The sequence below is a fragment of the Macrobrachium nipponense genome, chromosome 1 (assembly GCF_015104395.2).
Source record: "Macrobrachium nipponense isolate FS-2020 chromosome 1, ASM1510439v2, whole genome shotgun sequence".
Taxonomy (NCBI): Eukaryota; Metazoa; Arthropoda; class Malacostraca; order Decapoda; family Palaemonidae; genus Macrobrachium; species Macrobrachium nipponense.
Window position 1 is genome coordinate 58106315 of NC_087200.1, and position 16860 is coordinate 58123174.

Consider the following 16860-nt stretch of genomic DNA (forward strand, 5'->3'; position numbering starts at 1 on the left):
GTTCCGCCATTAGAAGCTCATCTCACCTTTTCTTTCAGGCTACTGGTGTGAGGGAGGTCGCCCTTGCTACCCTGAAAGCGTGGGTGGGCGCTTCGGGAAGAACGCCGCAAAAGGCCAGCCTTACATCCTGGACAAGAAGCTGGCCGTCCAGATCTTCGCGGGCAAGTCAACAGGGTATGTTGACCCCTTGTCCGCAGCCCCTCTCATAGCCTCCATCCAGCAAGATATGCAGCAATCTTTCGGGGTCGTAGCCACACAGGAGTCGGTCCCGACGTCGCTACCCTGGACCTCAACATCGAGCCTATGGCGGTAGGGGCAGAGGATTTGTTGGTTGAGGTAGGTGTGTCGGGCGCCCAAGGTCTTTCCTTGGGCGCTCCTGGATCTTCTCCTGTCCCTTCTTCAAGCGCTTCTTTCCAAGGCTTTGTGGGATCTGAGATCCCTACCCGCTCTCCGCTCTCTCTGTACCCCCAAAAGGTGAAGGGACAGAGAGAATCGAAGACCCTAACTAAGACGACTTCTAAGAAGTCATCTTCGTCTTCTTCGGCTAAGAAGTCTTCGACTTCTTACGCTGACGCGGTGAAGGCCAAGCCGAGCTCTTCTTACTCGAAGAGCTCTAGAAGCAAGGCTTCTAAGGAGAAGGCTCGCGCTCCCGCCGAGCCAATGCCTTCTCCGGCCTCCACCGTATCCACTCCGGTAACGCCGGTGGGGAGAAGCGGACCCAGCACCTTTGATCCCCACTGCTTTCTCAGCAGTGGTGATGCAACAGGTGGGCGAGATGGTCGGCTCGCAAGTCTCCGCCCTGGGGACGAAATTTGAGCAGATGTTCGCACAACTGTCGAGCACTCTGTCTCAATCAGGCCATTCCATCCAAGATCTCTCTAACAGAGTTAGAGAGAATGAGGACCGAGTAGCTGGGCTCTCTCAGGTCCCCCTTCCAGTCTCCCCAGTGCCAAGTGCTGGTATTTCCAGCTCCCGCCATACGACTCTCTGCCAGCTTTCTCTATGGAGAACCCATGGAGAGTAGCCGCCTACGCTCCATTTAAGGATGGTATGTTATCTCTATCCCGGAGTGTGGAACTCGAAGGATTGAGGACTTCGAGTTTTATCCTCCGGGTTTGACGCAGCCTTTCATTGGCTATGCTAGGCTGACCGTAGCGGCTCTTACTAGGGAAGACAAGATCTCTAGGGAGGATGTTCTCTACAGTAGGGATCATGCCCAGCGGGAATGGGTTCACTGCCTTGAGGACTGGGAGTGCACAAACACCAAGCCTCCAGGCCTGATAAGAGTCCTTTCACTATTTTTGCGACGGAAGAAGAGGCTTCTCTTCCGTTCGCTACAAAAATAGTAGAGAGGACTCTTCAGGCAGTCCTCAAGGATGAGCCCATGCCACAGCTAAGGGAGGCGGAGTCTACTTCTCCGCTCTTCCCGGCTTTTGGAGAATTGTGGGAGAACTTGCCAGCACGTTCACGCTTGGCAAGCTCAAACCGGACTGCGCCATGGACCAGTTCGGCGAGAAGCTTCCAAGGCTGCCTGATTCCTTATTCAGGCGGAGTTCGACGCGCGAAACTATGTTTGGCAGGTCCCTCAATTCACTGATCATAACGGAGATGGCTGCTCTCTCGTATGCTACGGAAACCTCTGTTTAAGATCTTGGGGCAAATCCCAGCTTCAGACGGTCAGACGGATGCTTTCGACTTCTTCCAAGCTAGGAGGAATTGCCGAAAGCACGTTCTGCAGGAGTGCACTATTAGGCATGAGCCTAATAGACTCCTGGCTTTCTAGCATGTGGGGAGCGGATCTCTTCCCAGAGTCCGCTGTAAATGAAGTACACCACGAGGCTGCTAGGCTCAACCAGAGCCTTAGAGCTAGGTGGGGTATTTCATCCAAGAGGAAGCAAGAATCCGTCCCCACTGCTGGTAAGAAACCAAAGAAGTCTGGTAAAAGGTTCCAGCCTTACCAGAAACACCAGCAACAGCAGCAATTTGTTCAGGCCGTCCCGGTTACCCAACATGGGACAACCTGCTAGTTCTAAACAGAACCAGCCCATCCTCCTGCTGTCTCCTCAATCACAACCTTCGACCTCTACGCACTCTCGCCGGCCTTCAACCCTACGTATGAAGGTCAGGGCTACCCTCCCTTAACAAGCAATCGAGAGGTAGGGCGAGAGGCTACTTTCGCCAGCGTGGCGCAGGAAGGGCGACAAGGAGCAGGCAGTTCAGAGGAGGGCGTGGTGGTCAACCCGCCCATCAACAGTGAGGCTCCCCAGGTAGGAGGGAGGCTGTTCCTCTTCCGTCACAGGTGGGGGGTTCAGCAATTGGGCACAGAGCATAGTGTCCAAAGGATTGGGTTGGAGTTGGATCAAAGATCCTCCTCCAATCCAAATCATTCTGCCAAATACCATCAAAGGAATTGACAGATTACACAGAGGAACTCCTTCAGAAAGGAGCTATTGCGAGAGTCAAGCATCTAAAATTTCAAGGTCGCTTATTCAGCGTGCCAAGAAAGGCTCAACAAAAAGAAGGGTAATCTTAGACTGTCAAAGCTAAACTCTTTCATTCGTTGCGACAAGTTCAAGATGCTTTACCCTCATCGCAAGTAAGGACCTTACTTCCGCGTGGAGCCGTCACATGCTCCATCGATCTTACAGACGCATACTATCATATCCCTATAGCCAGGACACTTCCGCCCATTCCTAGGATTCAGGCTAGGAAATCAGACATTCTCATTCAAAGTGATGCCCTTCGGTCTGAATGTAGCCCCCAGGGTATTCACGAAATAGCAGAAGTGGTTGTGCAGCAATTGAGAACTCAGGGAATCATGGTAGCAGCATACCTCGACGATTGGTTGATCTGGGCACCAACTGTCGAGGAATGTCTCAAAGCCACCAAAAAGGTAGTTCACTTTCTGGAACATCTGGGGTTCCAGATAAACAAAACGAAATCCAGACTTACCCCGAGTCTCGTTTTCAGTGGCTGGGAATCCAATGGGATTTGTCTTCCCACAATCTGTCAATTCCAGTGGCCAAACGGAAGGAAATAGCAAAATCTGTCAGGCAATTTCTCAATGCAAACAAACATCAAGGAGAAACCAGGAAAGAATCCTAGGGTCCCTTCAGTTTGCTTCGGTAACAGATATCCTCCTGAAAGCAAGGCTAAAAGGATATAAATCGAGTTTGGTTCGATCGAGAGCAAACACCAAATCTCGGAGACAAGTTGTCAGTAATTCCACAGATCCTTCGCAATCAACTCCGTCCATGGTCAAAAGTAAAGAACTTAGCCAAGCGGGTACCCCTTCAATATCCCCTTCCAGTGTTACCATTCACACGAATGCCTCCCTGTCCGGGTGGGGGGGATATTCTCAGTTCAACAGGTTCAGGGGACTTGGTCAGTTCAATTTCGCCAGCTCCACATAAACGTTCTGGAAGCAATGGCAGTATTTCTTACCTTGAAGAGACTGCTTCCCCCGAAAAAGTCTCATCTAAGGCTAGTTTTGGACAGTGCAGTGGTAGTTCATTGCATCAACAGGGGAGGGTCCAAATCCAAGCATGTGAACCATGTCATGATAGCCATCTTTGCCCTAGCAAACAAACACAAATGGCATCTGTCCGCCACTCACCTGGCGGGGGTAAGAAATGTGATAGCAGACGCTTTGTCCCGGTCAGTTCCTCTGGAATCAGAATGGTCCCTAGACGACGGGTCATTCCAGTGGATATGCCGGAGGAGAGTCCCAGGTCTCCAAGTAGATCTCTTTCGCCTCACAACAAGCGAACCACAAGCTCCCTGATATGTGGCCCCCAACCTGGACCCTCTGGCTTATGCCACGGACGCCCTGTCGTTAGATTGGGATCAGTGGAGAAAAATTTATGTTTTTCCTCCAGTGAATCTTCTCTTTGAAAGTCTTAAGCAAGCTGAGGGACTTTCAAGGGAATAGTAGCTCTGATTGCACCGGACTGGCCCAAGAGCAACTGGTATCCTCTTCTTCTGGAATTGGGTCTCCGACCTCAACGGATTCCCAATCCCAAGCTGTCACAATCAGTACAAATGAGGACTGTGTTCGCTTCCTCAGGAATTCTTCAGACCCTAACTTTATGGACTTCATGAAGTTTGCGGCTAATAAAGATGCTAATATTGATCCACAAAAATATTCTCTTCCTAGAATCAGATAAGAGAGAGTCAACTATTAGACAATATGACTCAGCTGTTAAAAAAATTAGCATCCTTCCTGAAAGAATCAAACACTACAACCATGACAGTTAATCTAGCTATATCCTTTTTCAGATCCTTGTTTGAAAAAGGTTTAGCAGCTAGCACTATTACTACTCATAAATCGGCTTTGAAGAAGATCTTTCAGTTAGGTTTCAGATAGATCTGACTGAATCTTATTTCACGTCTATTCCTAAAGCCTGTGCTAGACTTAGACCTTCTCAAAGGCCTACTGCAGTTTCATGGTTCTTAAATGATGTCCTCAACTAGCTTCAGATACTGACAACTCGTCTTGTACATTCATAATGCTTCTTAGAAAGACATTATTCTTATTAAGCCTAGCTTCAGGAGCTAGAATTTCAGAACTGTCGGCTCTATCCAGAGATGCGGGTCAGTGGAATTCCTCCCCTCAGGAGAAGTTCTGCTGCTCCGGATCGTAGTTTTTTTTTGGCTAAAAAAGAGGATCCTCTTGCAAGGTGGGCCCCTTGGAAAGTCTCCCACTTCCCCAAGACCCTTCTCTCTGCCCCAGTATCAACTTTAAGAGCCTTTCTATCTCGTACATCCTCAAGATCCTCAGGTTCTCTCTTATGAGAGAAAAAGGTGGTACTTTGTCAGTAAAAGGTATTAGACAACAAATCCTTTACTTCATTAAACAAGCCAATCCTGATTCATTCCCAAAAGCACATGACATCAGGGGAGTAGCCACCTCAATTAATTACTTTCAACATATGAATTTTGAGGATCTTAAAAAGTATACTGGATGGAAATCTCCGACAGTCTTAAACGTCATTATCTAAAGTCCTTGGAATCTTTAAAATAAATTTTCAGCAGTAGCAGCGGGAAACATTGTTTCTCCTGATACTGTATAGTATTTTTGTAGTACGATCCAGGTCTCCTTTCTACCTACCTCATCCAACATGCCTCACCCTATCGCCATGCTACTCGGATATCCTAGCCTTAGCCGCTGAAATCATACTATGAGTGTCCCTTATTTTTTTGCTAGGGACATCCACACTTTGTACTGATAATGTACTTCAGTGTACCTACCCTTATTTTTATGCTAGGGTAGACACAATGTGTTTGTATATTTTGTAAATAATTTATCTGAGTAAATCTATTTTGTTAATATTACACTGCATTATTATAATTTACTATGTTTTACTGTAATTTTAAGTACTTTACATTACTAACTTTCTTTTATGTTACTATTTAGAATAAGTTAGGCTTAAGTACTTAGTTTATATGCTGTAATTGATTTACTTATATTATATCCCTCATTTTACAACTGCTTTTCATTTGTCCTTTTTTTCCCATCTTGTCTGTTTCTCTGGTACTCTTTCATAGGCCGACACGAGCTGAGAGAGAAAATGATTTTGACGAAGGAAATCTATTTCTGGGTGATTGGCTCGTGTCGCCCTATGAAACCCACCCTGTATTGTTTACGCCCCCCCCCATGCAGGACAAGATGTTTTAGATTAAGGATGTCCGCTAGGGGCGCTGCTGTCCGTGGCGTCCTCTAGTAGTAGTAGTAGCGGCCGCATCGCCCGTTTGGTATCAGCTCTCTCTTGTGGGGATTCTGATTGGAAGTTCTAATTGGTGAATGTCTCGTGGTAGTGTTCCCACTCGCCCCTATTACCATACCGACACTTCTTTTTAAGAGTGAGCGAGTCAGTTTTACTGACATTTTCTTAATTTTGTTTTTTCTCTGGTAATTTTAGATTAATTTTACCTAGAAAGAATGATATTAAGGATCCTTTCATAGGGCGACACGAGCCAATCACCCAGAAATAGATTTTTCCGTTCGTCAAAATCCCTTATATGTTACATACATATATATATACAAATAAATATATATATATATATATATATATATATATATATATATATAATATATATATATACATATACATATATATATATATCTATATATATATATATATATATATATATATATATATATATATATATATATATATATATATATATATATATCTATATATATATATATTATATATATATATATATATATATATATCTTATATATATATATATATATATATATATATATATATTTATATATATATATATATATATATATATATATATATATATATATATTTATATATTTATATATATAATATATTATATATATATAGATATATATATATTATATTTATATCTATATATATATATATATATATCTCTATATATATATATATATATATATATATATATATTATATATTAGATATATATATATGGATATATATACATATATATATACATATATATATATATATATATCTTATATATATATATATATATTATATATTTATATATATATAATCATATATATATATATATATATACATATATATATATATATATATATATAATATATCATATATATATATATATATATAATATATATATATATGTATATAGTATATACAGCAGTACCTCGAGATACGAAAGGCTCAACTTACAAAAAACTCGAGATATGAAAGGCTCAACTTACGAAAAACTCGAGATAATAAAGCCAATGCGAAAAAGTTTACTGCTCTACATACGAAAAGTTTTCAAGATACAAAAGGTTTCTGAAAGTCGGAGATTCGCCCGGATAACAATTTTGAAACTCGCGCCGCGCGCCGCCATCTCAGTACTAGTAGACTCGCCACCATCCTCCTGCTCTCCCATTGGTTCCTGATGCTAGTCACCACCATGAAATCCTTCTCTCCTATTGGACAGCATCCCTCCCATCATGCATCTTATACGTATACGTGGTGGTGTACATAGCTCGGCCTCTTCGTACCAACATCTCTATCATACGCACAGGGCATTCGTTCGGTCCAACGATTTCGTTTAGTAACGTAAATTCGTTAGTGATTTCATTGCAGTATACTATTATCGTGTTGTGCGGAAACTTTATTGTGTTACTTATACGTAAATTACGTACAAGATAACGTAGTTATGGGTCCCAAGAAAGTTGAAATTCACAGAAAGAAGCGCATGCTCTCTTTGGAGACAAAGATGGAGATCATCAAGAAGTACGAAGCTGGTATGCGATTGAGTGTGATCACAAAGGAATACGGCCGTAATCCGTCGACAATAGGCACCATCCTTAAACAGAAGGATGCCATCAAAGCAGCTACACCGTCGAAGGGCATCACTATTTTGTCCAGGAAGAGGACCCACATGCACAACGAGATGGAACGGCTGCTCCTCGTCTGGAAAAAAGACAAAGAAATCGCTGGCGATACGGTAACGGAGACAGCAATCACCCACAAGGCCAGCGCTATTTTCGGCAATTTGATTGCGCAGGTGGAAGATGACGGAGGGGAAGGGATTTCAACGGAAACCCCCTGAGTTCAAGGCTTCACATGGCTGGTTCGAGAAATTTCGTAAACGAACTGGCATCCATTCGGTGGTGTGTCATGGGGAGGCTGCCAGCTCGGACACGAAAGTGGCCGAAGCATTCAAGAAGATTTTCGAAGAGATGATGACCAAGGAAGGCTACAGTTCTCAGCAAGTCTTCAATTGTGATGAGACTGGCCTTTTTTGGAAAAAAATGCCTCGTCGGATGTACATCACGGAGGAAGAGAAGAAGCTACCCGGGCATAAGCTTATGAAAGACAGGCTTACAGTCGCACTTTGTTCAAACGCCAGTGGGGATTGCAAGGTGAAGCCCCTACTGGTGTATCATTCCAAGACTCCTCGAGCCTTCAAGGCTCACAAAGTGCTGAAGGAGAAGCTTACAGTGATGTGAAGGGCTAATGCAAAAGCCTGGGTAACGAGGGTTTTGTTCACGGAGTGGGTAAATCTGTTTCGGCCTGACAGTGAAGAAATCTTTGGAAGAGAAGCGCCTCCCCCTGAAATGTCTCCTGGTGTTGGACAATGCCCCTCCCCACCCTCCTAGCCTCGAGGAAGATATCCTAGCGGAGTATTCCTTCGTCACGATTCTTTTTCTTCCGCCCAACACCACCCCTCTCCTCCAGCCCACGGACCAGCAAGTGATAGCGAACTTTAAGAAGCTGTACACGAAACATCTTTTCAAGAGATGTTTCGACATCACCGATGCCACAAACCTCACCTTGCGTCAATTTTGGAAGGAGCATCTCGACATGGTCATTTGCATCCGACTCATCGACCAAGCTTGGCAGGAGGTTTCAGCGCGAACCTTGAATTCCTCGTGGAGGAAACTCTGGCCTGATGCCGTATCCGCCCGAAACTTCGAGGGATTCGACGTGGGCGAAGCTGGTGCTGCGGAGTCAGAAACAGTTGACGATCCCGAAACTGTTTCCCAACCAGATCTTGACGAGATCGTTGCACTCGGCAAGTCCATGGGGCTGGTCGTCGATGAGGACGACATCAACGACCTTCTCGAGGAGCACCAAGAGGAGCTTACGACGGATGACCTGAAGGAGTTGGAGGCCATGCAACATAACGTCGTTCAAGAGGAGTTCTCTGGCAGCGGCGAGGAAGAGGAGGAGGACCCTATGACAATGGCAGAAATTAAGGATGTTCTAGCCGCTTTTCATAAAGTGTAATCGTTTATCGAAAAAAGACACCCCGAAAAGGCTCACACAGGTGGTATGCCTGCGCAGTTCGATGACGTTTGCCTGAGTCGTTTCAGGAACATTGTGAAAAGTAGGCAGAAGTAATCTTCCTTGGATCGTTATTTATTAAAGAGGCCTTCAGCATTAGCAGGAGTAAGCAAAAAGGAAGAACCAAGTGATTAAAAACAGAAAGTTGAAAGCAAAAAGGAAGAACCAAGTGATGAAAAACGGAACGTTGAAAGTGGTGATGAAGTTGAAAAAAAAAAAAAAAAAAAAAAAAAAAAAAAAAAAAAAAAAAAAAAAAAAAAAAAAAAGCCTACGTAAAAGTATAAAAAAGGTAAAAGTCAAAAAAAGAAATTTTTTTTTTTAATCTTTAGATTTTTGTAAGTTAAGTGTTACAGTTTTGTTAATGTATTTCGTAAATTTTAGTTTTATAGTTTTCCTTAAATTTTTGTGTTTTCGTAAAGTTCAGCGTACGTACGTACATACGTTATCTGCCGTTTGTCCTCCTCCTGATACGAAAGGCGCCTAGGAACGGATTAATTTCGTATCTCGAGGTACTACTGTATACTTATACATACATTTCCAGCTCAAACAGAGGGCGAGAGTTACCACTAGGACATACGTACTAGTATCTTGTATTTTCATATTGCTATTTGTTTGTATTGCAAACACAGCAATCAATGTTTTGGTTTGGAAATCAGCTGAGGGTGATTACAAGATAAATTTGTTTTGCTGTATTGAACTCAAATCAGAGCAACTTTCTTGCTTCTAGTTAACAGAAAGGAATCTCAAGATACTCTATTTGTATGGGACATGGTTATTTTACATTATACGAAGTGTTTTCAAGATGAAATATCACTTAAAAAAAATATTGTTTGTGAACGAAATTTAGCAATTTTTTCGTTAGTAGATTACGCTGAGGGCATGTTTATTGCGTAAACAAAGATCAACAGATTCCATTTGATATTTTCACTTGATCTCATCAGAATACTATGAGCTTTACGTATTTATCTTTTATTGGAGTTAAAACAGTAAAATGTGTTCTTTCATGCCCAATAGTTTTGATTAAAACAAGTTTCTCTGAAATGTTGTTGACGGTTGAAGTTTGCGAGTTGCATCCACGTTGCCGATGCATAATAATAGTTGTCAGCGGATCAACATTCTTTCCTGAACTTCAGCTAAAACTTACAAATTTAGCAGTATATGCCTTTGCCAGTCTTTTCTCCATAGCGAGTAAGGATGTAGTAATGTAAAAATATATTGGTCCTATTCTCATTAACTTCATTTGTAACATAACTACGGTAATTTTTTACTATCGTCTGATGGTTGAAATGCAAGCAAAAAGGCTGGTTATTGTATTCGGTTGTTCATAGCAAATCAGCTGTTTCTGGCTGTTTGTGTTTTCAAAACACGTATATCATCACTAACGATACTTTTGGCGTTCCCTTTTACTTTTGTAAACTTAACTAGAAGATGCGATAGATAAAAAGATGGAGGAAAAGGGATTAGGCTAACTAAAAAATGGAATAGATAAAGAGGAGGAAAAGAGGTTAGCCTATTGTTATTTGGTCTCGTAAATTCAACTTGCATGATACGTGAGATACTGATAAAATAATTTTTAAAGGGTGAAAATTTGGGGTCGCATGATATGCGAGATTGCGTGTTACATAAGTATATACGGTACTTTCTTCTTAAAGATCCATTTACAATTAATGGGTTTACGTTCTAATGGAGATTCAAATGACCACACATTATTCTCATAGATAGAGTCCATCTCATTTTGCATAGCTCTTCTCCATTTTTCAGCTTCTGGACCACAAAGAGCTTCTTCAACTGTTGAAGGTTCATCCAATTCTCCTACACATGGAGTAACCCATTCTCCTAATCTGACAGGTTTCCTTTCTCTAGCTGAACGTTGAATATTTATTTCTGGATCAGTGAACTCATCAATATCATTCAGGTGATCCTTGTATTTCAACGTACTTTGGACTACATGGTGAATCCTCACATGGTGACTCAAAAATTACAGACTTAGATTCATCAAAAATAACATCTCGGCTATGAAAAATCCTTTTTGTATTAAGGTTGTAAAGACAATAGTCTTTGGTTGTAGAACCATAACCAAACAAAATGCACTTCCTTGATTTAGAATCTAATTTCTCTTTCATCTTTTGGAATATGGACGTGAGATATACAGTCAAAGGTATGGAAATGTTTTACATTAGGCTTCCGTCCATCCAGTGCTTCATATGGTGTCTTGTCTTTCAAGACAGAATTAGGACTTCTATTACGCAAATATGCTGCAGTTGACACAGCTTCACCTCGAAAGGTCTTAGGCAACCTTGCATCAGATGGCTCTCACAGCCCCCACAAGAGTCTTGTTCATATGTTCTGCTACTCCATTTTGTTCCGGAGTCTTGGAAATTGTCTTTTCATGATGAATACCTTCATCTTGCAGATATCCTTCAAACTCAACAGATGTATACTCTCCACCATTGTCTGTGTGCAAAATATTAATTTTCTTCTCATACTGGTGTTCAACAAGAGTTTTCCAACACTAAATCATCCCCTTTACTCTTCAAAATATATACCCAAGCTTACCTTGAGACATCATATATAAAAGTAACAAAATAACTTCCACCACCCAAAGAACCTGGGTTCATCTTACCACAGACATCACTGTGAATTAAATCTAAAACTTTATATTCTTTTCTAACCTCTCCAGTAGGAAATGAGGATCTATGAGTTTTACCATCAGAACCATTTTCACAGACATATGAGTCATTAGTAATTTTGCAATCAATGCCATTAACCTCATTTTTGGAAATCAACTTTCTCACATTATTCATTCCAAGATGAGAAAATTGTTTATGCCATAACATTTCATCTGAGTATGCATTTGAACAATGAGCAGCTGCCTTTTGGAAACAATCAAGCATATATAATTTTCCTAACTTTTTCCCGACAGCTAGCAACTTATTTTTCCTACTGAAAATCGTGCATGATTGTTCATAAAATTGTGTCACCTTACCTCCAAATGTAACCTGAGAAATAGAAATCAAGTAATGATTTAAATCTGGCACATACAAAACTAACTTTTTCAAGTACAGTGGTACCTCGAGATACGAAAGGTTCAACTTACGAAAAACTCGAGATACGAAAGCTGACACGAAAAATTTTACTGCTCTACATACGAAAAGTTTTCAAAATACAAAAGGTTTCTGAAAGTTCAAGATTTGCCCGATAACAATTTTGAAACTCGCGCCGCGTGCCGCCATCTTAGTTCTTAGTAGACTCGTCACCATCCTCCTGCTCTCCCACTGGTTCCTGATGCTAGTCAAGCCATGAGATCCTTCTCTCCTATTGGACAGCATCCCTCCCATCATGCATCTTACGTGGTGGCGTGCCTTCGCTCGGCCACTTCGCACCCGAAGCTTTATCGTACGAATGCGGCATTCGTTCGGTCCAACGATTTCGTTTGGTATCATAAATTCGTTAATGATTTCGTTGTGCTACTTTATCGTGTTGTGAGAACCTAATTAGTATACGTACTACATACGTAACTAAATTACGTACAGTACATATAGTCATGGGTCCCAAGAAAGTTGCTGAAGTTCACAGAAAGAAGACAATGCTTTCTATGGAGACAAAGATGGAGATAATAAAAAAGTATGAAGCTGGCTTGCAGTTGAGTGTGATCGCTAAGGAATACGGCCGAAATCCATCGACGATAGGCACCATCCTTAAGCAGAAGGAAGCCATCAAAGCAGCTACACCTTCCAAGGGCGAGACTATTTTGTCCAACAAGAGGAGCCATGTGCATAATGAAATGGAAAGGCTGCTTCTTGTATGGATCGAGGACAAAGAAATCGATGGCAATACGATAACCGAGACGGCAATCTGCCAGAAGGCCAGCGCTATTTTCGGCGATTTGATTGCCCAAGCCGAAGACGACGGCGGAGAGGGGACATCAACGGCAACCCCAGAGTTCAAGGCTTCTCATGGGTGGTTCGAAAAATTCCGTAAACGGACTGGCATCCATTCGGTGGTGAAGAAATTGAAATTACCTAAAGTATAAAAAAGTAAAAATAAATGTAAAAATCAAAAAAAGAAAATAAATTTTATTTTTAAGTTTTTTGTAAAGTTAAGTGTTAGTTTTGTTAATGTGTTTTTTAAAGTTTAGTTTGTTTTTCTGACATTTTTTTATGTGTTTCGTAAAGTTAAGTGTACGTATCTGCCGTTTGTCCTCCTCCTCCTCTGCCGCCACTTTCGGAGATAGCCTCACTCGAAAGGTAAGCTTCCACATTTTACGTTACAGTAATAATATTTCTTGTACACTAATATACACTTTATTTACAGGTTTTGCATTTTTATTATTAAGTTACGTATTGAATGGTCCAAATTGTTGTAGTATTTCATTGTTTATAGGTCAATTTAGCTTTATTATGAAATTTACTGGGGTGTTTTTGGAGGGCTTGGAACGGATTAGCCATTTTACATGTAAAATGTGGTCTAAGATACGAAAACCTCATGATACGAAAGGCGCCTCGGAACGGATTAATTTTGTATCTCGAGGTACTACTGTACAACAATTTGGACCATTCAATACCTAACTTAAACTACATATACTACTAATATGTACTACATACCTGTAAATAAAGTGTATTAGTGTACATGGTACAAGAAATACTGTACGTACATACGTATGCAGTAAAATGTGGAACCTTACCTTTCGAGTGAGGCGATCTCCAAAAGTGGCGACAGAGGAGGAGGACAAATGGCAGAAAACATAAACACTTAACTTTACGAAACACATTAAAAAATGACAGGAAACATTAAAACTAAACTTTACGAAACACATTTACAAATGGCAGAAAACATTAACACTTAACTTTACAAAAAACTTAAAATAAAATCCGTTTACGGATTTTATCAAACACACCCGAGAAGCCTTGAAGTCTGGGGTTGCCGTCGATGTCCCTTCTCCTCTGTCGTCTTCGGCCTGGGCAATCAGATCAGCGAAAATAGCGCTGGCCTTCTGGCAGATTGCCATTTCGGTTATTGTATCGCCAGCAATTTCTTTGTCCTCAATCCATAGAAGAAGCAGCCTCTCCATCTCATCATGCACGTGGCTCCTCATGTTGGACAAAATAATTACGCCCTTGGAAGGTGTAGCTGCTTTGATGGCTTCGTTCTGCTTAAGGATGGTGCCTATCGTCGATGGATTTCGGCCGTATTCCTTAGTGATCACACTCAACCGCATGCCAGCTTCATACTTTTTAATGATCTCCATTTTTGTCTCCATAGAAAGCATCCTCTTCTTTCCGTGAACTTCAGCAACTTTCTTGGGACCCATGACTATACGTAATTAAGTTATGTACTAATTAACTTCTCACACAACATGATGAAGTACATAAAAAGCAAAATCACTAACACGAATTTACATTAACAAACGAAATCGTATATGAAAGAACGAATTCCGTGTGCGTACGATAACGATGCTGCTACGGAGTGACCGAAGTACGCTTTTACGTAGATGCACGATGGGAGAGATGCTGACCAATAGGAGAGCAGGATCTTATGGCGGTGACTAGCATCAGGAACCAATGGGAGATCGGAAGGATGGTGGTGAGTCTACTCAGTTGGCGGCGCGCGAGTTTTTAAATTGTTCTCGGTGGTCCGGACGAATCTCGGGACTTTACAGTAACAACCTTTTGTAACCTGAATTATTTTAGTATGCAGGGGCAAAAAAATCTTCGTATTTCCTTTCGTAACTTGAATTTTTCGTAAGTTGGGACTTTCGTATGTCGAGGTTCCACTGTATAGGCATTTTAGGGGTGTATATAGCCTACTTAATAACAGTAGTAAGAGAGTACTGTAATGTAAGGTTACTTTGGGTGTTTTGGGATGACGGTTTGGGGTGTATTTTTATTTGAAATGATATTAAATTGTTTTAGTATGACAATTTAAGGTGCGTTTTTAAAGTAACAAATTAAGCAGTGAAATGTTAAAATAGACAGTTATACTTTAAGGGGTACTGGGTACTTGGCAGTTATAAGCCAGTTATAAGTATTTTAGAGGGGAATTTGGCATTTGCATGCCAGGTTCTGGAACCTATTCCTGCTTAAAAGTGGGGGAGCACTGTACTTGGCAGGTCTTTGATATAATCTGAGCAGATATTGATGCTGACCCTGACAAAAGCATCATGGACTGCTAGAATGCAGTCACCATTGCTGATGCAAAATAGTTATCCATGGAGCAATGGATGAATTGAAATTAGAAATGGCAAATGCTTGCAGGAGGAATCTCAGGAGTGAGGCTGTGAATGACTTCAAGGGATTCTCTGCTACCATTGACAGTAGTTACTGCCTAACCACCTTGTTCAAGAATTTAAAGGCTGTATTCCAGCTATGCCACAAGTATATCCCTATGATAAAGGACCAAGGGTTTGTATATCACGTAGGAACAAATGAGATATTACATAATAAGTTTGTCTTCTGAAAAGCAAATAACATTAGTTTCATGAACCATTCTCTTCCAAGACATGAAATGCTTTCAAACTACAATCCAATCATTCTATTACCTGAACTGGAGTGGCAGGAGGAGCATCTTTCAGAGGTTTCCCAGAATCGGAGAACATGTTGCGAACCTTACCCCATGCAGTGCCTGCAACTAGTACAGCTCCTTTCCGTAGAGTACCTCTCTGTATGATGCATGTCACTACCTATATAACATGAGAAATATGAAGAATACAAAAAGAAATTTAGCTATAAAGAGTACCAATAACATTAGGCCTCTAAATCCAAAAATTCTTAAATACAGTTGTCCCCTGGTATTCATGGGGATGCAAACCACACCAACCCACGAATACCAAAACCCCCTCTTAAACCACTTATAATTGCCTATTTTAATAGTTCAAACACTAAAGAGCTCCTCTAAAATGCTTACAACTGCCTATTCTAATACTAGTTCAAACACCAAATATACCTTAAACTATCATCCTAAAACATTTAGTCATGAAAATAACAGTGGACCCCTATCTATTTGTAGTTCCAGATTCGCAGGTTCACATATTCACGGATCTGTGGAACGTATATAATACACATTATTCATGGAAAATTTGCCTATTCGTGGTATTTTTAGGAAACACAAATTTTTTCTAACTATACATACCTAGGACCTTTAACAATAGGAATTACTTAAGGCGTAGCCTGGACATTGCTGCTGAAATCTTCAAACAAGGCAGTTCGGTAGTTAACTACCGGTCTAGTCATTGGTAGTTCCTCCAACTGGATGTAAACATTCCAATTTGCTTTCAGGCCAGATTTCAGATTGGGGGGTGGCATGAGGTGGGCACTTAGTGTAAGGGACCTAGGTATGTATAATTAGGAAAAATACAATTTACTTTCAAAAATTGTGATTTGTTCCTACACAATATACAAACCGTTGGTCCTTTCCAATACGAAGACTCACTGACTGGTGGGAGGACTCTGCGAGGGCTTTTTGGCTTCTCATGAAACCAAAAGAAAGTGTTCTTGGACACCTCTTTCTTGGAACCACCTGTGCTAACGAAGAGTTGTCAACACTCAGGCCAGAGAGGACGAGTCATCTTCAAGTAACGCCATAGTGCTCTAACAGGACAAAGTAGCATCTTGTCTGGATCATCACCAACGAAGTCAGTCAAGGAGAGAATGGTGAAGGACTCGAATCTAGCTTCAGGGACTGATGGATTCTGGGTCTTCGCTACGAAATCCAGGACAAAGTCGAGCATAACTGATCCCCACCCCCTTGAGTGTTTAACATCAAAAGAAAGACCATACAGTTCGCCTACTTTCTTCGCTGATGCAAGTGCAAGCAGGAAGATGGTCTTGAGGGTCAGATTCCTGTCTGAGTACTCTCGAAGTGGCTCGTAAAAGGTAAGAGTCTGGCTCTACAGTATGAGAGTCACATCCCAAGCAGGATGCCTGAGATCCCTGGGTGGGCAAGACCTCTTGAAGCTCCTCATGAGTAACGATATCTCGAGGGAAGACGAGATATTGACACCCTTCAGACTAGTGCAGCCCCGTAGCCTTTTACAGCTGAAATAGAGAGGAGCTTCT

The 16860-nt window shown here is 41.4% G+C and overlaps 1 protein-coding gene across 1 annotated transcript in view; it reads right to left on the reverse strand.

Annotated features, from left to right (window-relative positions):
- The window catches only part of LOC135218795 (translation initiation factor IF-2, mitochondrial-like), a 290814-nt gene that overhangs the window by 117603 nt on the left and 156351 nt on the right, over nucleotides 1-16860 (reverse strand). The window contains exon 9 of the mRNA XM_064255245.1: nucleotides 15345-15485. Within this exon, the coding sequence (XP_064111315.1) occupies nucleotides 15345-15485 (141 nt within the window). The remainder of the gene's footprint in view (nucleotides 1-15344; nucleotides 15486-16860) is intronic.